General features: G+C 31.7%; 1 protein-coding gene across 1 annotated transcript in view; it reads left to right on the top strand.

Annotated features, from left to right (window-relative positions):
* LOC142233256 (uncharacterized) overlaps positions 1-27431 on the top strand; it is a 91957-nt gene that overhangs the window by 7317 nt on the left and 57209 nt on the right. Inside the window, exons 3-5 of the mRNA XM_075304108.1 lie at positions 5333-5344; positions 6150-6254; positions 14362-14486. Coding sequence (XP_075160223.1) covers positions 5333-5344; positions 6150-6254; positions 14362-14486 — 242 coding nt within the window. The remainder of the gene's footprint in view (positions 1-5332; positions 5345-6149; positions 6255-14361; positions 14487-27431) is intronic.

Here is a 27431-nt window from a genome sequence, read left to right as displayed (position 1 = left end):
GGACCGATGTGGACCAATTTTTGCATGGTTGTTAGAGACCATATACCAACATCATATACCAAATGTCAGCCGGATCGGATGAAATTTGCTTCTCGTTTAGGCTCCGCAAGCCAAATCTGGGGATCGGTTTATATGGTGGCTATATATAATTATGGACCGATGTGGACCAATTATTGCATGGTTGTTAAAGACCACATACGAACACCATGTACCAAATTTCAGCCAGATCGGATGAAATATGCTTCTTTTAGAGGCTCCACAAGCCAAATCTGAGGGTCCCTTTATATGGGGGCTATACGTAAAAGTGGACCGATATGGCTCATTTTCAATACCATCCGACCTACATCAATAACAACTACTTGTGCCAAGTTTCAAGTCGATAGCTTGTTTCGTTCGGAAGTTAGCGTGATTTCAACAGACGGACGGACGGACGGACATGCTTAGATCGACTCAGAATTTCACCACGACCCAGAATATATATACTTTATGGGGTCTTAGAGCAATATTTCGATGTGTTACAAACGGAATGACAAAGTTAATATACCCCCATCCTATGGTGGAGGGTATAAAACTGTCCAATTAAAATTTCAATCACCCAGCAAAAAATTTGGAAGTTCTTCCAAAGGCACAACTTTAAAAGCACTTCCAAAAGATGCACTCCCAATGATGGTCTTTATTTCAACTACACACAGAGAAGGAATATGATCACCTCAAACATGTTACAAGAGCAAAATGTTATTTTTGGATGGTGACCATGTAAAATGTTTATCTCAAAAATGTTGTTTTCTAGCCAAACATAACATTTTTTCCGAAAACAGATACAAAATTTACGAGAAAAAAAACATGGTTGCGATAAAAATGTTACAAAAATGTTACCATCCAAAAATAATATTTTGCTCTTGAAACATGTTTGAGGTGAACATATTGCTTCTTTGGGTGTACTTGCTGGGTATTTTAATTAAATTTTTTTATAACTTGGTTTTTAAATACTTTTAATGGGTAATTTTAACTTTTTCAGAGTAAAAATTCATAAAATAGTACAAATCATTTAAATTTTGTCGAAAACAAAATGCTAAATTCAATCTGAACAATTTTTGAAAATATTTGAGGTCAAACGTTTCCGACAAGCGTTATAATCCATTGAAAATTATAAAAATTATTTATTTATTTGAAAAAATATCACAGAATTGTTTAATTTACCTCCAATACCTTAAATTCGGATCACACCTAAAGAAGTGATGCAAATTCAGTGCAACGGCTTTTGAAATGGAGGACTTCCTTCCTATGACAAGCCCATGTTAAATTCATGGCTTCTGCGTCAATTTTGCACCACTTCCGGATCCAAAAAGAACATTTTCATTACGTTTTTGGCGACGCTTTTTTTGCTGGGCAATTAAAAAATCTAATTGGTTAAACCAATTTTATAATTAAATCAAAAATCACAATGATTAATGGTATTTAAATTTTTATACTATCCACCATAGGATGGGGGTATATTAACTTTGTAATTCCGTTTGTAACACATCGAAATATTGTTCTAAGACCCCATAAAGTATATATATTCTGGGTCGTGATGAAATTCTGAGTCGATCTAAGCATGTCCGTCCTTCCGTCCGTCTGTTGAAATTACGCTAACTTTCGAACGAAACAAGCTAACGACTTGACACTTGACATAAGTAGTTGTTATTGGTGTAGGTCGGATGGTATTGCAAATGGGCCATATTGGACCACTTTTAAGTATAGCCCCCATATAAACCGACCGCCAGATTTGGCTTGCGGAGCCTCTTAGAGAAGCAAATGTCATGCGATTGGGCTGAAATTTGGTACATGGTGTAAGTATATGGTCTCTAACAACTATGCAAAAATTGGTCCACATCGGTCCATAATTATATATAGCCCCCATATAAACCGATCCCCAGATTTGACCTCCGCAGCCCCTTGGAAGAGCAAAATTCACCTGATCCGGTTGAAATTTGGTACATGGGTGGTCTCTTACACCAATGCAAAACTTGGTCCACATCGGTCAATAATTATATATATCCCTCATATAAACCGATCCCCAGATTTGACCTCCGGAGCCTCTTGGAGGAGCAAACTTCATCCGACCCGGTTGAAATTTGGTACGTGGTGTTAGTATATGGCCTCTAAAAACCATTCAAAATTTGGTCCATATCGGTCCATAATTATATATAGCCCCATATAAACCGATCCCCAGATTTGAACTCTGGAGCTTCTTGGAGGAGCAAAATTCATCCGATCGGGTTAATATTTGGTACGTCGTGTTAGTATATGGTCTATAATAACCACGCAAAAATTGGTTCACTTCGGTCTATAGTTATATACAGCCGATCCCCAATCACACAAAAATTGGTCCATATCGCCAAAAATAATCTACCAACATTTTACTTCTAGAGAAATTGTTGTCAACATTTTATTAATATAGAAAAATTTTGCCAAAATTTTATTTCTATAGAAAATTTTTGTCAAAATTTTATTTCTATAGAAAAATTTGTCAAAATTTTATTTCTATAGAAAATTTTGTCAAAATTTTATTACTGTAGAAAATTCTGTGAAAATTTTATTACTGTAGAAAATTTTGTGAAAATTTTATTTCTATAGAAAATTTAGTCAAAATTTTATTTTTATAGAAAATTTTTTCAAGATTTTATTTCTATAGAAAATTTTGACAAAATTTTATCTCTATACAAAATGTTGTCAAAATTTTATTTCTATAGAAAATTTTGTCAAAGTTTTATTTCTGTGGAAAATTTTTTCCAAAATTTTATTTCTATTGAATATTTTGCCAAAAATGTATTTCTATTGAAAATTTTGCCAAAATTTTATTTCTATTGAAAATTTTGCTAAAATACTATTTCTATTGAAAATTTTGTCAAACTGAGTTATGAATGAAAATTTGATAAATGAGATCTGTATCCTAATTTTAATTTTATTGGTCCTAGATTTAAAGCAAGATGGGCGCTAAAAAATTTCTTTATTTTAAAGAAGCCGCATCTTTGGCTCGGAATCAATACCAAAATCCTTAAGGGAAGATCAAAATCTCTGAATCAAATAAACTTTTTTTTGAATGTAGAAATAAAATTTTGACAAAAATTTCTGTAGAAATAAAATTTTGACAAAATTTTCTATAGAAATAAAATTTTGACAAAATTTTCTATAGAAATAAAATTTTGACAAAGTTTTCTATAGAAATGAAATTTTGGTAGATTATTTTTGGCTCGAGTTGCAACCATAATTATGAACCGATATGGACCAATTCTTGTTTTATTGGGGATCGGCTATATATAACTATAGACCGATATGGACCAATTTTTGCATGGTTATTAGAGACCATATACTAAATTCACGTACCAAATTTCAACCGAATCGGATGAATTTTGCTCTTCCAAAAGGTTCCGGAGGTCAAATCTGGGGAACGGTTTATATGGGGGCTATATATAATTATGGACCAATTCTTCCGTATTTGTTAGAGACCACATACTAACAGCACGTTCCAAATTTCAACCGGATCGGATGAATTTTGCTCCTCCAAGAGGATCCGGAGGACAAATCTGGGGATCGGTTTAGGTTAGGTTAAAGTGGCAGCCCGATTAAGATTCAGGCTCACTTAGACTATTCAGTCCATTGTGATACCACATTAACTAAAAGTACCTATTACATATGGGCACTTCTAGTTTTAACCGCTTAACCTTCTTGATTATTTTTCTTTGTTGAACCAACTATATTGTTCCAAAAACATTAGCTGACTGCTTAAGTTAACGTTTTTCAGATCCGCCAGTAATCTGAAGCTATATGCTCCTAAAAGTTGATTGCGCTTTACACAAAATGCAGGACACTCACACAAGAGGTGTTTAATTGATTCCTTTTCCTCCGCATCATGACAGCTCATACAATAGTCATTATACTTCGCGCCAATAGTTTTTGCAAAATCGCCTATCAGGCAGCGACCCGTTACAGCAGGTATCAGGAGTGATATCTGACTTCTCGAGACCATTAGCATATCTAGTGTGCGGTTTAAGTTGAAATGGGACCATATTTGCTTGGTGTCGTTACAACCCATCGAACATTTGCCATCATAACAGCCTTGTCACGCAGCATGAGCTGGGGATCGGTTTATATGGGGTCTATATATAATTATGGACCGATATGGACCAATTCTTGCATGGTTGCTAGAGACCATATACTAATACCATGTACCAAATGTCAGCCGGGTCGGAAGAAATTTCCTTCTCTTAGAGGATCCGCAAACCAAAATATATAATTATGGACCGATATGGACCAATTCTTGCATGGTTGCTAGAGACCATATACTAACACCACGTACCGGATCGGATGAATTTTGCTCCTGCAAGAGGCTCCGGAGGTCAAAACTGGGTATCGGTTTATATGGGAGCTATATAATTATGGACCGATATGGATCAATTTTTGCATGGTTGTTAGAGGCCATATACTAATACCATGTACCAAATGTCAGCCGGGTCGGAAGAAATTTCCTTCTCTTAGAGGATCCGCAAACCAAATCTGGGCATCGGTTTATATGGGAGCTATATATAATTATCAACCGATATGGACAAGTTTTTGCATGGTTGCTACTTACACCATGTACCAAATTTAAGCCAGATCGAATGAAATATGCCACTCTTAGAGGCTCCGCAAGCCAAATCTGGGGGTCCGTTTATATGGGGGCTATACGTAAAAGTGAACCGATATGGCAGATTTTTGCAATACCATCCGACCTACGTCAATAACAACTAATTGTGCCAAGTTTCAAGTCGATAGTTTGTTTCGTTCGGAAATTACCGTGATTTCAACAGACGGACGGACGGACATGCTTAGATCGACTCAGAATTTCACCACGACACAGTATATTTATGAGGTCTTAGAGTAATATTTCGATGTGTTAAAAAGCGTAATGACAACGTTAATATACCCCCATCCTATGGTGGAGGGTATAAAAATACGAAAAACGTGAGCTTGACTTCAAAGAACATCCTACATAGTTAAAATAAAATTAAAAGTGATTTTTCTTTTACAATGCCAACCACAAAGTGGAGAGAACTCTGCCGACTCTCCTTTTTGGCAAGAAAGTTGAAACACTAATCTCCAATAGTGAAGCATAGTATATACCTACCCACCCAGCAAAAAAATTTGGAAGTTCTTCCAAAGGCACAACTTTAAAATCACTTCCAGAAGATGCACTCCCAATGAAGTTCTTTATTTTAACTACCCAGGAAGTTGTTTTAATTAAATTTTTTATAACTTGTTGTTTTTCATACTTGTAATGGGTAATTTTAACTTTTTTTGTTTCAAATAGGTTAAAAACAGAGTAAGAATGGTCCTATATTGGGAATCAATAATCCCAACAATTTATTTAGAACCAAAAAATCGAAATACTCTCGGAATTAACTTACCAATCTTGCACTTTATATTTTTTGGATTAAAGAAAATTTTGCAATGTGCGATTCCGAATATCTTGACATAAGAATTCTTGATGTATATCCGTAGTTTCCAAACTGGACCGACATTTTTTTCTGCTTTAGTTGGCATGGAAAGTATTTGTATGGTCATAGATTTCACTACCCACGTTCACAAATTTTAGTTCGAAAATTATTGAGACATACTTGGTATAAGAAAAATTGTATTGGGCTGTGGAAATGTTCGAAATATAAATAAAATGATACGAAAAATAAAGTTATAGTAAAATCAAATATTTTTCTTTTAATAAAAATAAGTTAAATTTTTACATCAGTTTATTGATGAACTCTTTTCTACATTACATTGAAGTTTAGATTATTTTACTCCATTATGCAATGCTTCCGACATAACATAACAAATGCTCTAACCCAATTTGAGTTTGTATCTGTAATTATATTTAAACAAATCAATAATTATATAAAAGGCGGATTTCTTCTTCAAGCCACAGGGGAGTTTTTCTTCATTGAAAGATTTCCATTAACTACCTTTAGAACATAATTGAACCAGATTGATTTGCTCTATAAATAACCCTGTGGACAAGTAATTTATCTTTCCCTTTCATTCGTTCATCGATATTTGCAGGTCATTTTCTCAATCTATTAAATATTCTCTTTATTGATTGCTCTGTTTTTTTTTTCTTTTTCCTATCATTTCAGGATGATTTACCCGGACAGGCTCTGTTGGATGTTGTCTTTGCCAGACTGAATTTAATTGAAACATCATTCTTTGGTATACGCTATATAGACGAGGAAAATCAAACGGTAAATACGAAAGGATAATGAACACAGCCATACACACATAATCAGGGGGATGCTTACAGGAAACGGTGTTCATAGCGTTAACAAAAATAAACATCAATTCAAATAAAGCTATTAATAAATACATTTACAATACACGGTAGAAATATACAATCAAGAAACTTCCAGATCTCTCACTAGAAAAATTCCTTGTGAGGCCATCTTTCCTTTTCTCGCCTCCCTACAATAAAATCAAACCAAATAACCAACATCTGGCCACATTTAGTTGGCCTTCCTTTGGGGTCTGAAGAGTTTGTGAACATTTTAAAGGATATTCCGTAATTATGCCATACCAATGGCGGGACAATAGCAGGACTTTTGCATATAAAATAATTCCCTTGAAGCCTTTCATGGTTAGCTAACGAATGGCCATGGTTGAGTGAAGCTTCATCATTTTCACTGCATAACTGGTTTCTGCCAACCAGGATATTGAGTGTTGAGAGTTGGAGGCATGTGATCAGGCGTAATTAATGGAAATGAAAAGTAAAGTTTTTATCTTTCCACTTGTCCGGCAGAAAGGGGCAAATTGTAAGCTCGTAAAGCTAAGTTCACAACCCACAACCCTGATAAAAAAATAATATTTATTTGGAAAACATATTAAACAGCATTTAACAGACAACAAACAAACTTTCCCTTTTGGATTGCTTTTGTTTATGCCATCCAATGTAGTTTTCTTGGACAATGGCATCGAAAACTTACGGCCAAGAGATAAACCTCGCTGAATAGACTAGAAAAAATTAATAAGGTTAGAACTTAAGGACTACGACTTCTAGCTCGATTAAGAGAGCTATCCATGCTGGATGCATTCAGTGAGACGAGTATGTCAATTTTGCAGAACAAGGAAAAGGAATCTATCGATGTGAGACGATATATACAAAATGTATTTAGGCAAAGCCGACTATCGAAAACCTTTTTTCGGGAGGTTCGAGTGACATTTACTTCGCGTTTAGTGAATAACCCGAATTTATTCTGATAATTGGTCGATAGTTTTGCTGCAAGTAGAGGATGCTGATGAGGAATGTGGTACTTCCGAAACGGCCGTCCGTCCAACCATCCTGCAGCCTGCATACTTTTCCTCTGTTGGTTAAGCTACTCTTTTAGTGTAGTCAATGCAATGGTTTTAAGCTGAAATCAAAACAACAAAAATTAAATTTTGACAAAATTTTCTATAGAAATAAAATTTTGACAAAATTTAGTGTAGAAATAAAATTTTTACAAAATGTTCTAATAAAATTTTGACAAAATTTTTTGTAGAAATAAAATGTTCACAAAATTTTCTAAAGAAAAACGTTTTAACAAAAGTTTCTATAGAAATACAATTTTTACCAAATTTTCTATAGATATAAAATTTTGACCAAATTTTCTATACCAATAAAATTTTTACAAAATTTTCTATAGAAATAAAATTGAGACAAAATATTCTATAGAATAAAATTTCGACGAAATTTTCTATAGAAATAAAATTTTGACAAAATTTTCTATAGATATAAAATTTGGACAAAATTTTCTATAGAAATAAAATTTTGACAAAATTTTCTAAGAAATAAAATTTTGACAAAATTTTCTATCGAAATAAAGTTTTGACAAAATTTTCTATAGAAATAAAATTTTGACAAAATTTTCTATAGAAATAAACTTTTGACAAAATTTTCTATAGAAACAAAATTTTGACAAAATATTCTATAGAAATAAAATTGTTGACAACATTTTCTATAGGAATAAAATGTTGACAAACAATGGTAGATTTTTTAATGTTTGGTAGATTTGGTAGAATAAAATTTTCTATAGAAATAATATTTTTAACAACATTTTCTATAGAAATAACATTTTGACAACATATTCTATAGAAATAACATTTTAACAAAATTTTCTATAGAAATTAAAATTTGAACAAATTTTCTATAGAAATAAAATTTGGACAAAATTTTCTATAGAAATAAAATTTAGACAAAATATTCTATAGAATAAAATTTCGACGACATTTTCTATAGAAATAAAATTTTGACAAAATTTTCTATAGACATAAAATTTGGATAAAATTTTCTATAGAAATAAAATTTTGACAAAATTTTCTATGGAAATAAAATTTTGACAAAATTTTCGATAGAAATAAAATTTTGAAAAAATTTTCTATAGAAATAAAATTTTGAAAAAAATCTGTGGAAATAAAATTTTGATAGAATTTCCGATAGAAATAAAATTTTGACACAATTTTCTATAGAAATAAAATTTTTAAAAATATTCTATAAAAAAGAAAATTTGACAAAATTTTATTTCTATAGAATTATTCTATAGAAATATAATTTAATTTTTTTTTATAGAAATAAAATTTTGACAAAATGTTCGATAGAAATAAAATTTTTATAAATTTTTTTATAGAAATAAAATTTTGGCAAAATTTTCTATAGAAACAAAATTTTGACAAAATTTTCTATAGAAATAAAATTTTGACAAGATTTTCGATAGAAATAAAATTTTTCTAAATTTTTTATAGAAATAAAAATTTGACAAGATTTTCTATAGAAATAAAATTTGGACAAAATTTTCTATAGAAATAAAATTTGGACAAAATTTTTTAAAGAAATAAAAATTAGACAATTTATTTATAATTCTATAGAATAAAAGTTCGACGAAATTTTCTATGGAAATAAAATTTTGACAAAATTTTCTGTACGAATAAAATGTTGACAAAAATGGTAGATTTTTTACTGTTTGGTAGATTTGGTAGAATAAATGTTTGACAAAATTTTCTATAAAAATGAAATATTGACAAACTTTTCTATAGAAGTAAAATTTTGACAAAATTTTCTATAGAAATAAAATTTTGACAAAATTTTCTGTAAAAATTAAATTTTGACAAAATTTTCTATAGAAATAAAATTTTGACAAAATATTCAATAAAAATAAAATGCTGAAAAAATCTGTAGAAATAAAATTTTGATAGAATTTCCGATAGAAATAAAATTTTGACAAAATTTTCTATAAAAATTAAAATTTGACAAAATTTTATTTCTATAGAATTATTCTATAGATATAATTATTTCTATAGAAATAAAGTTTTAACAATTTTTTTATAGAAATAAAATTTTGACAAAATTTTCTATACAAATGAAATGTTAACAAATTTTTTTATGGAAATAAAATGTTGACAAAATTTTCTACAGAAATAAAATTTTGACAAATTTTCTATAGAAATAAAATTTTAACAAAATTTTCTATAAAAATAAAATTTTGACAAAATTTTCTACAGAAATAAAATTTTGAAAAAATTTTCTATAGAAATAAAATTTTGACAAAATTTTCTATAGAAATAAAATTTTGACAACATTTTCGATAAAAATAAAATGCTGAAAAAATCTGTAGAAATAAAATTTTGATAGAATTTCCGATAGAAATAAAATTTTGACAAAATTTTCTATAAAAATTAAAATTTGACAAAATTTTATTTCTATAGAATTATTCTATAGATATAATTATTTCTATAGAAATAAAGTTTTAACAATTTTTTTATAGAAATAAAATTTTGACAAAATTTTCTATAGAAATGAAATGTTAAGAAATTTTTTTATATAAATAAAATTTTGACAAAATTTTCTACAGAAATAAAATTTTGACAAATTTTCTATAGAAATAAAATTTTAACAAAATTTTCTATCAAAATAAAATTTTGACAAAATTTTCTACAAAAATAAAATTTTGACAAAATTTTCTATAGAAATAAAATTTTGACAAAATTTTCTATAGAAATAAAATTTTGACAAAATTTTCTATAGAAATAAAATTTTGACAACATTGTCGATAAAAATAAAATGTTGAAAAAAATCTGTAGAAATAAAATTTTGATAGAATTTCCGATAGAAATAAAATTTTGACAAAATTTTCTATAGAAATAAAATTTTGACAAAATTTTCTATAAAAATGAAAATTTGACAAAATTTTATTTCTATAGAATTATTCTATAAAAATATAATTAAAAAAAAAAATTATAGAAATAAAATTTTGACAAAATTTTCTATAGTAATTAAATGCTAACAAATTTTTTTATAGAAATAAAATTTTGACAAAATTTTCTACAGAAATAAAATTTTGACAAAATTTTCTACAGAAATAAAATTTTGACAAAATTTTCTATAGAAATAAAATTTTGACAAAATTTTCTATAGAAATAAAATTGTTGACAACATTTTCTATAGAAATAAAATTTTGACAACATTTTGTATAGATATAAAATTGTTGACAAAATTTTCTATAAAAATTAAATTTTGACAAAATTTTCTATAAAAATTAAATTTTGACAAAATTTTCTATAGAAAGTAAATTTTGACAAAATTTTTGATAAAATTGAACAAAATAATGTTGATAATGTTGAACAAAAAAATCTGTAGAAATAAAATTTTGATAGAATTTCCGATAGAATTAAAATTTTGAAAAAAAAAATTTATACAAATAAAATTTTGAAAAAATTTTCTATAGAAATAAAATGTTGACAAAATTTTCAATAAAAATTAAATTTTGACAACAATTTCTATAGAAATAAAATTTTGACAAAAATTTCTAGAAATAAAGTTTTGACGAAATATTCTATAGAAATAAAATTTTGATAAAATTATCTATACAAATAAAATTATAAAAAAATTTTCTATATAAATGAAATTTTGAAAAAATTTCTATAGAAAATCTCTAGACTTTAAATTTAAATCTGCTAATACCCTGAAAGGATGCAGAGTTAAGTAAAAAATATAAAGCTATAACATTAAAAATATAAAGCCAAAGTCAATTTATTGCACAAAAGTGCATTTATGATTTATCCTGCGATATGCATGTATTAGAGGTATTGGAAAATTGAGGACTTTTTAAAATTATTGCAGTGGACTTTTCACAAGGATTTTAGCTAGATTTCGCCAAGGGAGGTGCTTAATTTTATGGTTTGTGACAATATTTGACCACATCGAGCAACATTTACACAGCCAGAACCTTATCTAAATCTTATTCGATTCTGTGGAAAGTCTGGGGACACCTTCGCTGACATTGTGCCATTTTTGCCTAAATCGGAAGAATATAGAGCGCTTTATCTAAACCTGAACCGATTTGGATAAAATTATTTTTTCTGTGTAAAATCAATTGGATTAAAATCCCGTTGAAATGGGTGTGAAATATGAAATTTTCTACACTATTTCCCCAAATCGGGCGTATATATGGGATTTATATCCAAATTTTATCCAATTTGAACTAAATTTGTGAAATCTGAAGTCTTATCTCAGTCCACAATATATCGAAATAAAATTTAGTCTCCGTTGGTTATATGAATCTAAATCGGCCGAATGATATATGGGAGCTATATCAAAATTAAGGATACTGGACAATACCATCAATTGTATTCTTTGTGCAGGTAATAAAGGCAAAAATCTGGTCTCCAGGGCCAATTAATGTATATTGAGCGAAATGTATATATAGGAGCTAAATCTAAATCTGAACCGCTTTGGCTGATATTGTGCAAGTTTTCCGAAACCCACTAAATATTCGGATGTACGTAATTAGAAGATTCACTCAGATCGACTCAGTATTTAATTCTAAGACGATCGGTATACTAAACGATGGGCCTGGTCCTTCAAATGCACAAACTTATTATACCCTGTACCACAGCAGTGGTGAAGGGTATTATGAAAGTCTTATTGTATTTTGCCCACAGTGGAATGTTGCACGCATTCATGCGATCATTTTAGGTCTTGTTCTCGCATTCAGTATCATTATAACGATTTATGGTGCAATACACAAACACTGGCGTTCACTGGCGTCTACTATAACTCAGAAAAAAATTTCACGAACATTTTTCCAATTAAAGACTTAATTGACATTTTAAAAATGGTCCGATTAAATACGTATATCAGTTTGACAAAATTATATAAAATATATATCAGTTTGACAAAATTTTCTATAGAAATAAAATTTTGACAAATTTTTCTATGGACCAATTTTTGTGTGATTTGCGATCGGCTATATACCGATATGGACCAATTTTTGGATGGCTGTTAGCGGCCATATACTAGCGCAATGTACCAAATTTCAACCGAATGGGATGAATTTTGCTCCTCCAAGAGGTTCTGGAGGTCAAATCTGGGGATCGATTTACATGAGGGCTATATATAATTATGGACCGATATGGACCAATTTTTGCATGATTGTTACAAACCATATACTTACACCACGCACTAAATTTCAACCGGATCGGATGAATTTTTCTTATCCAAGAGGCTCCGGAGGTCAAATCTGGGGATCGATTTATATGAGGGCTATATATAATTATGGATCGATATGGACCATTTTTTTACCCAATTTCAACCGGATCGGATGATTTTTGCTCCTCTAAGAGGCTCCGGAGGTCATATACAATTATGGACCTATATGGACCAATTTTTCCTTGGTTGTTACAGACTATATACTAACACTACGTACCAAATCTCAACCGGATCGGATGAATTTTTCTCCTTCAAGAGGCTCCGGCTGTCAAATCTGGGAATCAGTTTATATGAGGGCTATATGGACCAATTTTTGCATGGTTGTTAGAAATCATATGACAATGTTAATATACCCTCATCCTATGGTGGAGGGTATACAAATTAATAGTATAAATTAATTTTTTAATTGGATCAAATAATTTTTTAATGGATACTACCATTTCTGTGATTGAAGACATTTCAATTAAAAATTATTTGGATCGTGATTGAACACAAAAACATTTTTTCTGTGTTACCTATTTTATGTATCAATGAATTATAGGACAAAACTGAGCACAATTGGTTTTAGGGATTAAAGTTTAAATTAGTTCTTTTCCTAACTGTTAATAAAAAATTCCCTTTTTCTATTTCCTAAATACTCCGTAATCTATGACAGGCATCAGTTGAGCCATGCAATTCAAGAGAAATGTGTATATATTTTTTGGTTTTCAATAAATTTTATACAAGAACAGGAAAAGTTTTCTTCCTTATCTGTCCCTTGTCTTTTGCACATTCACCGTTTTGCGGAGGAAACCAAAAAAGGCAAGAACTTTTCAAATTGCCCCTTTTTTGTAAATGACTTTGGTTTTTAACTCATCGTTGTTGTTTCGAACAATTTTTACGTTCAATGATGCTGCAAAAGTATTGCCAGAGGGAGGTTATAGGGACTGGCGGGGGATGAATGGATGAAATTGTCCTAAACACGTTTTGTTGAAGGTCATGTTGTATTGAAAGAAACCGTTTAACTTTTCACATACACACCCACACAACTGGACCAGAGAACGTTCGCTGGAATTTGTAACGGCTTAGGGGTAGCAATGTCCTTGCGGTTTAGGGATGCCATTGGAGAAAAATTAAAAAAAAAAACAAAATTTGCATAATAAAATTTGACAATTTTTCCATATTGTTTGTTTGAAGGAAACCAACGAATTTAGAGGATATATATTATCAATATACTTTAGGTTTGTTTATTGCTTAGAATTAAAAAAAAAATGCAATCTCTTTTGCAATTCCTAATAGCCATGGAAATGCTTTTACCCATTGATAATGTTCAGCATAAACCAGCGATTCAAAACTGAATGCGAGTAGCTCTTTAGTTGGTTCGATTGTATTTTTTTCTGGTTTTCATTCCGGATGTTAGCAATTTATTACTAAGGATTTTCACCACAACTTTTTCGGAATTTTAAACAGTTTCGAATCCTTGGTTCCTTTGTTTTCCATGGGCCATGGGTTTTTGTAAGTGTGAGTGAAAGTTTCATTTTCTTACTTTTGTTTATGTTCTGGTTGTTGCATTCTGGGAATTATTTTAAAACTCTCGCACCCCCACCCATACACAAACTCATAAGAACATCCACAAGTTTTATTTAATTTATATTCAATTTACTTTTTCTTCTCTCCCTCTCTCTCTTCTCTTTTCTTTTTCTCATGCCATTTGTTGACATATCTTCCTTGGACCACGAATTGGATTGGTTCTCGTATTCGAAATCGCCGGCGACATTTTTATCAATTTTTGTCCTTTTTGCTTGCCTATGGATTTTTGGTGGCATGTGTTCTTTTCCATTTGGGCTATAATGCAGCATTGGTTGGATCCAGCTTCTCGTATCTCCCGCCAATTGAAGCCAAAAGCTGATGCATACGATTTATATTTTGGTGTTAAATTCTATGCTGCCGATCCCTGCAAATTAGTGGAGGAAATTACAAGGTAAGTTTTTGAGAAAAAAGTTTTATATGATTTGATTGATTTTATTTAGTACAATTTTATAATTGAACAAGTATATACGGCCGTAAGTTCGGCCTTCTACTAAAGACTGTCATCCACAATCGAATTACTTGGGTTGCGGTAACACTTGCCTTAAATCTTAAAACTTCTTAACACAGTCTTCTCAATTGTAAGTTAGTCCATACGGGGTATATATTAAACAAAACAAGTATATACAGTAGTAAGTTCGGCCGGGCCGAATCTTAAATACCTATGAAATCTAGATGAGATACTGAATTTATAAGAACCATTTTTTGTTTGAGTTTTAGAGGAATCATAAACATCTCTTGTAAGTGCAAGAAAATGATGAAATAATGACTTGATTTGAAATCTGTGTATTTTCATCCCAATTATTTAAGCGACTACGAGAAGTAAAATCTGGAAATTTTGCATTCAGTTTCAAGCAATTTTCATGATCAGTGCGCCTTCTATACCCTCAATAAGTGAAATCGGTCTATATGGAGGCCTTACCAAATGCACCGATAAAACTAAATCATATACACTTTGTTATGTGTACACAGTATTCAGCACATCTAATTGTAGTTCTAGAATCTAGACCCCAAATCGGAGGGCCGGTTTATAAGGGGCTATATCAAAAACTGTACCGATAATCAGTATATTCGGCACACCCCTTTATGGTCCTAGAATACCTCTAGATTTCCAATTTCAGGCAAATTGGATAAAAACTACGGATTCTAGAAGCCCAAGAAGTAAAATCGGGAGATCGGTCTATATGGGGGCTATATCAAAACATGGACCAATACTCACCATTTTCGACACACCTCTTTTAGGTCCTAGAATACCTCTAGATTTCCGATTTGAGGCAAATTGGGTAAAAATTACGGATTCTAAAAGACCAAGAAGTAAAATCGGGAGATCGGTCTATATGGGGGCTATATCAAAACATGGACCGGTACTCACCATTTTCGGTATACGTCTCTAGGATCCTAGAGTACCTCTAGATTTAAAATTTCAGGTAAATTGGATTGAAACTACGGATTATAGATGCCCAAGAAGTAAAATCGGGAGATCGGGTCTCTATGGCCGCTATATCAAAACATGGACCGGTACTCACCATTTTCGGTATACGTCTTAAGGATCCTAGAGTACCTCTAGATTTCAAATTTCAGGTAAATTCGATTGAAACTACGGATTATAGATGCCCAAGAAGTAAAATCGGGAGATCGGGTCTCTGTGGCCGCTATATCAAAACATGGACCGGTACTCACCATTTTCGGTATACGTCTCTAGGATCCTAGAGTACCTCTAGATTTTAAATTTCAGGTCAATTGGATTAAAACTACGGATTATAGATGCCCAAGAAGTAAAATCGGGAGATCGGTCTATATGGGGGCTATATCAAAACATGGACCGATACACTCTATTTTCGGCGCACCTCTTTATGGTCCTAGAATACCTCTAGATTTCAAATTTCAGGCAAATCGGATAGAAAATACACTTTCTAGACGACCAAGAAGAAAAATCGGGAAATCGGTCCATATGGGCGTTATCCCAAAACATGGACCCATAGGCACCATTTTCGGTACACTTTTTGATGGTCTCAAAATACCTCTTGATTTCGAATTTCAGGCAAATTGGATAAAAACTACATTTTTTATAAGCCAAGACCCTAAATCGGGAGGTCGGTCTATATGGGGACTATATCAAACCTGGGACCGATATAGCCCATCTTCGAACTTGACCTGCCTGCAAACAAAAGACGAATCTGTGCCAAATTTCAGGACGATAGCGCCATAATTGTAGCGTGATTACAACAGACAGACGGAAATGCTTATATCGTCTTAGAATTTCTCCCTGATCAGGAATATATATACTTTATATAGTCGGAAATCGATATTTCGATGTGTTACAAACGGAATGACAAACTTATTATACCCCCGTCACCATAATATGGTGGTGGGTATAAAAAAGCCAGTTTGACAAAATTTTCTATAGAAATAAAATTTTGACAAAATTTTCTATGGAAATAAAATTTGGTAGATTATTTTTGGCGATATGGACCAATTTTTGTGTGATTGGGGATCGGCTATATATAATTATTGACCGATATGGACCAGAGAATGAAGCCGACCCATTTTTGTCGGCGGCGGCTAACACTAAATTTTTGACTCCGGCGGCGGCGGCTTGACGGCTAAGCCGATAAAAAATTGTTTGTTCGGCGGCGCAAAATTATCTATTATAAAATCAATTTGAAGTTTTCCGAATTGTAATGAGATTAGTTGTACAACCAATCTTACAATCAAATTTACATTTCATTCAAATTTTTTGAGCTAAATTTTTGTAAAACTATTATAGCAACTTAATACTAATTGATTGAAAGTGGAAAGTTCAAAATTTAGGCAAAAACTATAACAAATATTATTAAATTTTTCTGATATAAATCAATATTTTAGATTAATTGGCGGCTAAATTTGAGTCGAGATGAGTCGACATATTCGGCGGCGGCGTCGAATGCTAAAAACGGGTCGGCGGCGGCTAAAATCGGCGGCGCGACTCGGCGGCTTCATTCTCTGATATGGACCAATTGATGCATGGCTAGTAGCGGCCATATACTAGTGCCGTGTACCAAATTTCAACCGAATGGGATGAATTTTGCTCTTCCAAGAGGTTCCGGAGGTCAAATCTGGGGATCGGTTTATATATGGGGGCTATCTATAATTATGCACCGATATGGACCAATTTTTGCATGGTTGTTAGAGACCATATACTAACACTACGTATCAAATTTCAAACGGATCGGATGAATTTTGCTCCTCCAAGAAGATCTGGAGGTCAAATCTGGAGATCGGTGTATATGGAGGCTATATATAATTTTGAACCGATATGGACCAATTTTTGCATGGTTGTTAGAGACCATATACTAACGCCATGTATCAAATTGCAACCGGATCGGATGTATTTTGCTCCTCCAAGAGGCTCTGGAGGTCAAATCTGGGGATCGGTTTGTATGGGGGCTATATATAATTTTGAACCGATATGGACCAATTTCTGCATGATTGTTAAAGACCATATAATAACACCAAGTACCAAATTTCAACCGGATCGGATAAATTTTGCTCCTCCAAGAGGCTCCGGAGTTCAAATCTGGGGATCGGTTTGTATGGGGGCTATATATAATTATGGACCGATATCGACCAATTTTCGCATGGTTGTTAGAAACCATATACTAATACCACGTTGCAAATTTCAGCCGGATCGGATGAAATTTGCTTCTCTGAGAGGATCCGCAAGTCACATCTGGGGATCGGTTTATATGGGGCCGATATGGACCAATTTTTGCATATTGGTTAGAGGCCATATACTAACACTATGTACCAAATTTCAGCCAGATTGGATGAATTTTGCTCCTCCACGAGGCTCTGGAAGTCAAATCTTGGGATCGGTTTATATGGGGACTATATATAATTATGAGCCGATATGGACCAATTGTTGCATGGTTGTTAGAGACCATATACTAATACCACGTATCAGATTTCAACCGGATCGGTTATTTTGAGTAGACACAAACATTTACCACCAATTTGGAATCATCGGTATGATAATTTAAATCACCTTTATTCCCAGAAATGTGTGCATATTACACTTAAGCCGTAAATTCGTTGCTGTAGTAAATTTATAATGCTGAGTCAAGATTTCTGCCACTTCCAATTTACCAAACTTCTCTGTTCAACTCGTTAGAGAAAATTCTCTTTCGGCCATGGTTTTTTTTACATTTGCCAGATTTTAAACTCTCTTGTCCCCAGCATCAAGATTCTATGTAAAATTAAAGCCTTAGAAATTAATACGCAATGCTCGACTTTGATGAATTTCTTAAATAAGCGATATGAATAGCTGATAGCATTTGTGGATTTATCTCACGACTTGTCATTTTAAAATATTCAATTTCCCATTAGATTCTCACAATTCAATAGAGAAAATGAAAAATTAAGGTAAACTAGTGGTCAAAATATCATCACATTTTCTGGTCATTTCATTAAATCTTTGTGTGCAAATCATACGGTTGTCACAATATTCTACCATTGCATCATCACCATCTCCCTCATATCTCATTTGATATGCCATAGAGATCCCAATCCCATAAGGGGGAATCACCATGAAGTGCAAACATTTAACATCAATGGTGATATTTACAGGCGACAGATGTTTAATGAAATGTTTGCGATTGCAATTGAAATGTTGATGCACTCGTTTTAGAAAGCAAACACACGGAATAGTAGACAAGCGGACATCAACTAGACATCAGCAACATTCACATGGGCATATGGACTAGGAAATTAAAGGATCCAACCAACCATTGAATTTCATGCGGTATACTAACATACAAATGGAAATAATCAAAAAATATTGCAGAAAAATTGCATTTCACACATTCGCATGTTGCTAGAGTAAATATGATTTTTATCCTTTGCGCGATGGAAAAATAAGAGGACAATATAAAATATGCCGTTTATCAAGTATGTGATAACCATACCCAAATAAATTGATTCCGGCTAGAATTAGCATTTTCAAAATTGAGATTTATTAAGAGCAAACGGCAGAAGAGCCAAAAAAAATCTTAGTGTCCAAATAGTGGTATAATTTTCAACGGTCACACATAGTCAATTTTATTAAAATGAGCCAGCTAAGATTAAAAAACCAACGAAATTTCGGAAAGACTGAATCTTACCCTCTAGCATAAATTGTATCGACTAAAGACATTTATAGACATTATAGTAAATTTCATCGCCATCGAAAATGTTGTCAACATTTTATTGCTATAGACAATTTTGCCAAAATTTTACTCCTATAAAAAAGTATTGACAGAATTTTACATCTACGGAAAAATTAGTCAAAATTTTATTTCTATAGAAAATTTTTTCAAAATTTTATTTCTATAGAAAATTTTGTCAAAATTTTTTTATACCCTGCGCCACACTGTGGAACAGGGTATTATAAGTTAGTGCATATGTTTGTAACACCCAGAAGGAGACGAGATAGACACATGGTGTCTTTGGCAATAATGCTCAGGGTGGGTCCCTGAGTCGATATAACCATGTCCGTCCGTCTGTCTGTGAACACATTTTTGTGATCAAAGTCTAGGTCGCAATTTAAGTCCAATCGCATTCTAATTTGGCACATGTTCCTAATTTGGGTCAGAATAGAACCCTATTGATTTTGGAAGAAATCGGTTCAGATTTAGATATAGCTCCCATATATATCTTTCGCCCGATATGCACTAATATGGACCCAGCAGCCAGAGTTTTATACCGATTTGCTTGAAATTTTGTACAAACATAACACTTAGTCGTATAGTCAAGTGTGCAAAATTTGATTGAAATCGGTTCAGATTTAGATGTAGCTCCCATATATATCTTTGGCCGAAATGGACTTATATGGTCCCAGAAGCCAGATTTTTGACCGAATTTGGTTGAAATTTTGCACAGGGAGTAGAATTAGCATTGTTGCTATGCGTGCCAAATTTGGTTGAAATCGGTTCAGATTTAGATAAAGCTCCCATATATAGCTTTCGCCCGATCTACACTCATATGACCACAGAGGCCAATTTTTAACTCCGATTTAGTTGAAATTTTGCACAGGGAGTAGAATTAGCATTGTAGCTATGAGTGCCAAATTTGGTTGAAATCGGTTCAGATTTAGATATAGCTCCATATATATGTTTTTCTGATTTCGACACAAATGGTCAAAATACCAACATTTTCCTTGTAAAATCGCCACTGCTTAGTCGAAAAGTTGTAAAAATTACTCTAATTTTCCTAAACTTCTAATGCATATATATCGAGCGATAAACCATAAATAAACTTTTGCGAAGTTTCCTTAAAATTGCTTCGGATTTAAATGTTTCCCATATTTTTTTTTTACTAAAATTGTGTTCCACCTTAGTGCATTAGCCGACTTAAATTTTGAGTCTATAGATTTTGTAGAAGTCTATCAAATTCTGTCCAGATCGAGTGATATTTAAATGCATGTATTTGTGACAAATATTTATATATAGTCCCCCAACATATTTGACGGATGTGATATGGTATCGAAAATTTAGATCTACAAAGTGGTGCAGGGTATAATATAGTCGGCCCCGCCCGATTTTAGACTTTCCTTACTTGATTTTATAGAAAATTATGTCGAAATATTAATTTTATAGAAATTTAAGTAAAATTTTATTTCTATAGAAAATTTTGTTAAAATTTTAATTCTATAGAAAATTTTGTCAAAATTCCATTCTTATAGAAAATTTTGTTAAAATTTTATTTCTATAGAAAACTTTGTTAAAATTTTATTTCCAAAAGAATTTTTCTTACTTTTTACTTCTATAACAAATTTAATTAAAATCTTATTTCTATTAAAAATTATGTCGAAATTTCATTTCTATAGAAAATTACGTCGAAATTTTATTTCCATAGAAAATTTTATCAAAATTTATTTTCTTTAGAAAATTTTGTAAAAATTTTATTTTTATAGAAAATTTTGTCAAAATTTTATTTCAATAGAAAACTTTGACAAAATTTAATTTTTTTAGAAAATTTGGTCAACATTTTATTTCAATAGAAAATATTGTCAAAATTGTATTTCTATAGAAAATTTTGTCAAAATTTTATTTGTATAGAAAATGTTATCATTTTTTTTCAATAGAAAATTTGTCAAAATTTTATTTCTATAGGAAATTTTGTCAAAATTTTATTTCTATAGAAAATGTTGTCAAAATTTTATTTCTATAGACAATTTTGTCAAAATTTTATTTCTATGAAAAATAATTTTGCCAAAATTTTATTTTTATAGAAAATTTTGTCAAAATTTTATTTCTATAGAAAATTTTGTCAAAACTTTATTTCTATAGAAAATTTTGTCAAAATTTTATTTCTATAGAAAATTTTGTCAAAATTTTATTTCTATAGAAAATTTTGTCAAAATTTTATTTATATAGAACATTTTGTCAAAATTTTATTTCTATAGACAATTTTGTCAAAATTTTATTTCGATAGAAAATTTTGTCAAAATTGTATTTCTATAGAAAATTTTGTCAAAATTGTATTTCTATACAAAATTTTGTCAAAATTTTATTTCAATGGAAAACTTTGTAACCAATTTTATTTCCATTGACATTTTTTTCAGAATTTTATTTCTATAGAAAATTTTGTCAAAATTTTATTTGTATTGAAAATTTTGTCATTTTTTTCAATTGAAAATTTGTCAAAATTGTATTTCTATAGAAAATTTTGTCAAAATTTTATTTCAATTGAAAACTTTGTAACCAAGTTTATTTCCATTGACAATTTTCTCAGAATTTTATTTCTATAGAAAATTTTGTCAAAATGATATTTGTATAGAAAATGTTGTAATTTTTTTCAATAAAAAATTTGTCAAAATTTTATTTCTATAGAACATTTTGTCAAAATTTTATTTTTATAGGAAATTTTGTTAAAATTTAATTTCAATAGAAAAATTTGACAAAATTTTTTTTTTTCTTTAGAAAATTTGGTCAAAATTTTATTTCTATAGAACATTTTGTCAAAATTTTATTTCTATAGAAAATTTGGTCAAAATTTTATTTCTATAGAAAATTTTGTAAAAATTTTATTTCTATAGAAAATTTTGTCAAAATTTTATTTTATAGAACATTTTATCAAAATTTTATTTTTATAGAAAATTTTGTTAAAATTTAATTTCTAAATGTTCAAAATTTTGTTTCTATAGAACATTTTGCCAAAATTTTATTTCTATAGAAAACTTTGTCAAAATTTTATTTCAATAGAACATTTTGTCAAAATTTTATTTTTATAGAAAATTTTGTCAAAGTTTTATTGCTATAGAAAATTTTGTGAAATATTATTTCTATAGAAAATTTTGTCAAAATTTTATTTCTATAGAAAATTTTGTCAAAATTTATTTTTTTTTAGAAAATTTTGTCAAAATTTAATTTTTATAGAAAATTTTGTCAAAATTTCATTTCTAAAGAAAATGTTGTCAAAATTTAATTTTTACAGAAAATTTTGTCAAAATTTTATTTCTATATAAACTTTTGTCAAAATTTCATTTCTATAGAAGATTTTGTCAAAGTTTTATTTTTATAGAAAATGTGAAAATTTTATTTCTATAGAAAATTTTGTCAAAATTTCATTTTTATAGAAAATTTTCATTTCATTTTTATTAGAAAATTTTGTCAAATTTTATTTCTATAGCAAATTTCATTTCATTTCGTGTTTGGCTACCCAGTACTTTAAAAGACAACAAGTCTTATGTATTGAAAATAAAAGTTCTACTTGTGATTTGTTTCCTGTTCAAAGTCTGCGGTTTATTGACAAACTTAAAAAGAAAACACAAATTTTTTTCATGAATGGGAAATCGAAATGGAAAACCCGAAAAGTTAAATTGAACCTTTCACATATGTACATGTCCTCATATGAACACATTCGTGTCATTGGTGTTCACATAAGATTGCTAGAATATTTCCAAATTTGTGAAAGAAAGAAAGAAAAAAACAAATTGAATATTTCTGGGTCGGTCATAATACGCAGACATATCAAATTAATATGGCATGATATTTCACATTAAGTCCACAATTTAAATATATTGATGTTCTATAAATTGCCATTAAGAGAGCCATTAAATGTGTTATTGTACAAGTAATGACGCCTACAATGACACCGTGTCATTAACATAAAACCAATGAATTTGTATTCGTTTATTGAAAAGTTCTCCAATGAAACAGCATATTCGTTCCATTTACCATTGCAAAATCTCAAACGAACAAATTAAGTCCATACACATTAATGCGGGAGGGAGTGGGCGATTTTCTTGAGATGTGCATCTGTGCCATTGGGTAGTTGTGTCTCAACTCCTTTCAGGATATTTAATAGCTTGTAGGCGGTTTTCATAGTTCTTGGAATGTCGATGATGATGGTGACTAAAAAGGACATTAATTTAAATGCTACATTGACAGCAATAATTTGTGGTTCTTCGACAATGTAAGAAGCCATTGAAGGCATCCGTATTAAAGGATTTCACTTGTGGAGTGTACGTGACCATAAATTATTTGTTGTAAAGTATAGAACAAATTCGATACTGAAAGCACTCTGGAAATATATTTAAAACTCAAGTTTCAATTGCTGTAGGTGTTACAATATGAGAGTAGAAAAGAGAAGTCAAACATTTACTTCGTGTAATCATGGCAAAGAAATTTAAACAGAACACACACCGAAAAAAAGTGAACTGTTTTATAGGAAGAATGAACTACCACGCACGAAAATTGAACTAAATTTTACTCCACATTTTGAGATTTCCACAAAGCGTTGTTATAACCAGGAAATTAATGCCCTGTTGTACTTTTTAACTGCAGCTCACGAAATTACATCATCTCATAGAAGAAAAAATGAACTAAAAGTAAAGAAGAAAATCATTGGCGCCACATCATGACCATTTTAAACATACAGTTGTTCATTCTTACTATTTTTGGGAATCGTACGAAAATTTTCATTTGTTTTAATTCATATTGAACTTATGTGTACGGTCATTGAACTTTATACTCACGTTTAGTTCATAAAATTTTTGAGACATACTTAAAAAAAGTAAGATTTCAATAAGCTGTGGAAAATTTCGATAAAAATAATAAAATTTAACTACAAGCAAAAAATTTTTTTCCAATAAAAATTAGTTAAATTTAGCGTTAGTTTTACTACGGAAATTTTTTTCTGTGCATACAAATGCCCACCCCGACATGATATCGGAAAATCACGTACACTATGTTAATTTCACAAACTACCAAACGGTCCCTATAAATTCCAAGTAAATCGACAAAGTTTATTTCACTATTGCCCTTCCCCAACCAGATATCGAACAATCGTGTACCCTGTATTAATTTAATTAGCTCCTCCCACATTCCCTGTAAATGTCAAGTAAATCTGAGAAGGTTAAATTTTGCTAATTGTTTTTAAGGGACCCGATAAAAATATCGACAAACAGCGAAGTGGATAGCACCCTTAACCTTCCCTGAAAATTCCAAGTAAATCTAGAAACTTTCCTTCAAGTGTGGGGCAAGGAGAAGGTTCCATCCCCGACTAAATACCCAAACAACACCATACACCATATTGATTTCATAACCTTCCCCCAAAGCCTTTGTAAATTTCAAGAAAACTTGAGAATTTTAACTTTTTCAGTTTTAGAGGAGGTCCCCCCTTCCTGACCAAATATCGAAAAGTTATGTAGCGTATCTTGTATAAACTTTCCGGAAAATGTCCAGCAAATTATAAGCCCAATTTTGAAAAAGGGGGGCAAGGGGCGGCACCTCTGCCCATGTCTCATTATGCCCTTTTATTTTTCCCCGACCAAATAAAAAAATATTAATAACCTGATATAAATTTCATAACCTCGCCCAGTTTTTCCATAAAATGTCAGTCGGAGGATTTAGTTTTGTTTTCACTGTACTTTAAAAAAGTCGGGCAAAGAAGAGGCCACCCACCCCTACCAAAATATCGAAAAATAAAGTAGCAGTTATTTGTTTAGACGCCCCCCCTTCAGCCCTCCCTAAAAATTTCAAGCAAATCGGATAATTTTGTTCCAAGTTTCAAAAAGTCGGAAGGGAAAACACGTGTAAACACGTGTAAATCGGTGAAATCGTTTATTTAAAAAATCAAATTAAATTTCTTTTTCAAGTTCAATTAGTATAAAATTCAGGAAAAATATTCAGTTAGGCCTCACGCTTGACACCTGCCATCAGATTTTGTACAGCCACCTTGTCCACCTTCTTCGCCGCAGAAAGCCAGTTTGCCTTGAACTGCTGCTCGTCCTTAGCAGTTTTTTGGTCTGCTTTAGGTTCCGCTTGACAATAGCCCAGTATTTCTCAATTGGGCGGAGCTCTGGCGTGTTGGGAGGGTTCTTGTCCTTGGGAACCACCTGCACGTTGTTGGCGGCGTACCACTCCATGGCCTTTTTACCGTAATGGCAAGATGCCAAATGCAGCCAAAACAGTACGGAACAACCGTGTTTCTTCAGGAAAGGCAGCAGACGTTTATTCAAACACTCTTTCACGTAAATTTCTTGGTTGACAGTCCCGGAAGCTATGAAAATGCTGCTTTTCAAGCCACAGGTACAGATGGCTTGCCAAACCAGATATTTTTTTGCGAACTTTGACAGTTTTATGTGCTTGAAAATATCTGCTACCTTTCCCCTTCCTTTTGCCGTATAAAACTCCTGTCCCGGAAGCTGCTTGTAGTCGGCTTTGACGTAGGTTTCGTCGTCCATTACCACGCAGTCAAACTTCGTCAGCATCGTCGTGTACAGCCTCCGGGATCGCGCTTTGGCCGTCGTCTTTTATTTATCATCGCGATTTGGAGTCACTACCTTCTTGTAAGTCGATAGTCCGGCTCGTTTTTTGGCTCGATGCACGGTTGTAGACGATACACCCAGCTTATTTGCGCCATCTCGGAGAGAGAGGTTAGTTCGCTTGAAACTACCGGCAACTCTCTTTGTCGTCTCAGCGGCTTCCGATTTCCCCCGATCCAGACTTCCTGGCTGTCGACAAACGTTCACCAAACACTTTAATTACATTTGTAACTGTTGATTTGGCAACTTTTAGCGATTTTGCCAGCTTTGCGTGCGAGTAGCTCGGATTTTCGCGATGCGCGAGCAAAATTTTGATACGCTGCTCTTCTTCCTTGGACGGCATTTTGACAACTGAAGAGTGAATTCCAAAATCAAAATAGGAGCAACATTCTACATACACAAACCTTCAAAATGAGGGGTGTTCAGGTTTTTTAAATGCAAAATTGAAAGAAATACGTCAAGTTTATATTGAACAAATTTTGACCGTATCACCCTTTAGGGCCCCCTCCGCGACCAAATATCGGAAAATAAAGTAGCGGATCTTTGTCTAGGGGCCAACCCCAACCTTCAATGAAAATTTTTAGCAAATAGATCAACTTTGATCCACTTTTCAATAATTGTGGCAAAGGGGAGGTCCCCCTCCCCTTCCACATATGAACACATCAGGTACCCCATATTAATTTTATAATCTCATCGCATATTATCTGTAAATCTCAGACCAAATATTGAAAAATAAAGTAGCGGATCTTTGTCTAGATGCCAACCCCAACCTTCAATGAAAACTTCAAGCAAATCGGTCAACTTTGGTCCAATTTTCAAAAACTCAGACAAAAGGGAGGTCCCCCTCCGCGACCAAGTATCAAAAAATTATGTGCCCTATTTTCACCCCATGAGCGCCCCCTACGATCTCTGAAAGTTTCAAGTAAATCGGTTCAGCCTGTTATCTGTAAATCTCAGACCTATTATTGAAAAATAAAGTAGCGGATCTTTGTCTACACCCTCAAAAAAACTCGCTTCTTTAACATATGTTCCAAACATATTTTGCAGGAAGCACATATATTATTGGATACTGCCGAAATATTAATATGTTTGTTTTATGTGAACATATTATATGTTTGGAAGCATTTTGAGCCCAAAAATAGTATATGCTTGGAAGAATTTTTCACAAAGACGATTGTGCTCATTCCCTAACATACTCGTAATTTTCACTTCCACGAAATTTTTTAGTTCTTGTCACCTTTTTCTGTAATACAAATAATGTTGAAGAAATTATTCACTTTTATAAATTTTTTAAATTTTACCTTTCGCCTGCACGGAGAATCGAACCGAGGACCATACAGTTTGTAAGCCAACACACTATCCACTGGGCTATGTAGCTGTTATAGTCACCAGTAAATAATTATCGTTATAAGTTACATTTATATAGCATAGTTTGCAGCGCCCACGAGCCTATGCAAACATAACAATATTTAACAGAAACATACATTTGTTTGCCACGTGGAGCAGTGGTTAGCATGTCTGCCTTGCATGCAAAGGGTCGTGGGTTCAATTCCT

This window comes from Haematobia irritans, chromosome 1 (genome assembly GCF_050003625.1).
Source record: "Haematobia irritans isolate KBUSLIRL chromosome 1, ASM5000362v1, whole genome shotgun sequence".
Taxonomy (NCBI): Eukaryota; Metazoa; Arthropoda; class Insecta; order Diptera; family Muscidae; genus Haematobia; species Haematobia irritans.
This window is presented reverse-complemented; position numbering and strand designations above follow the sequence as displayed.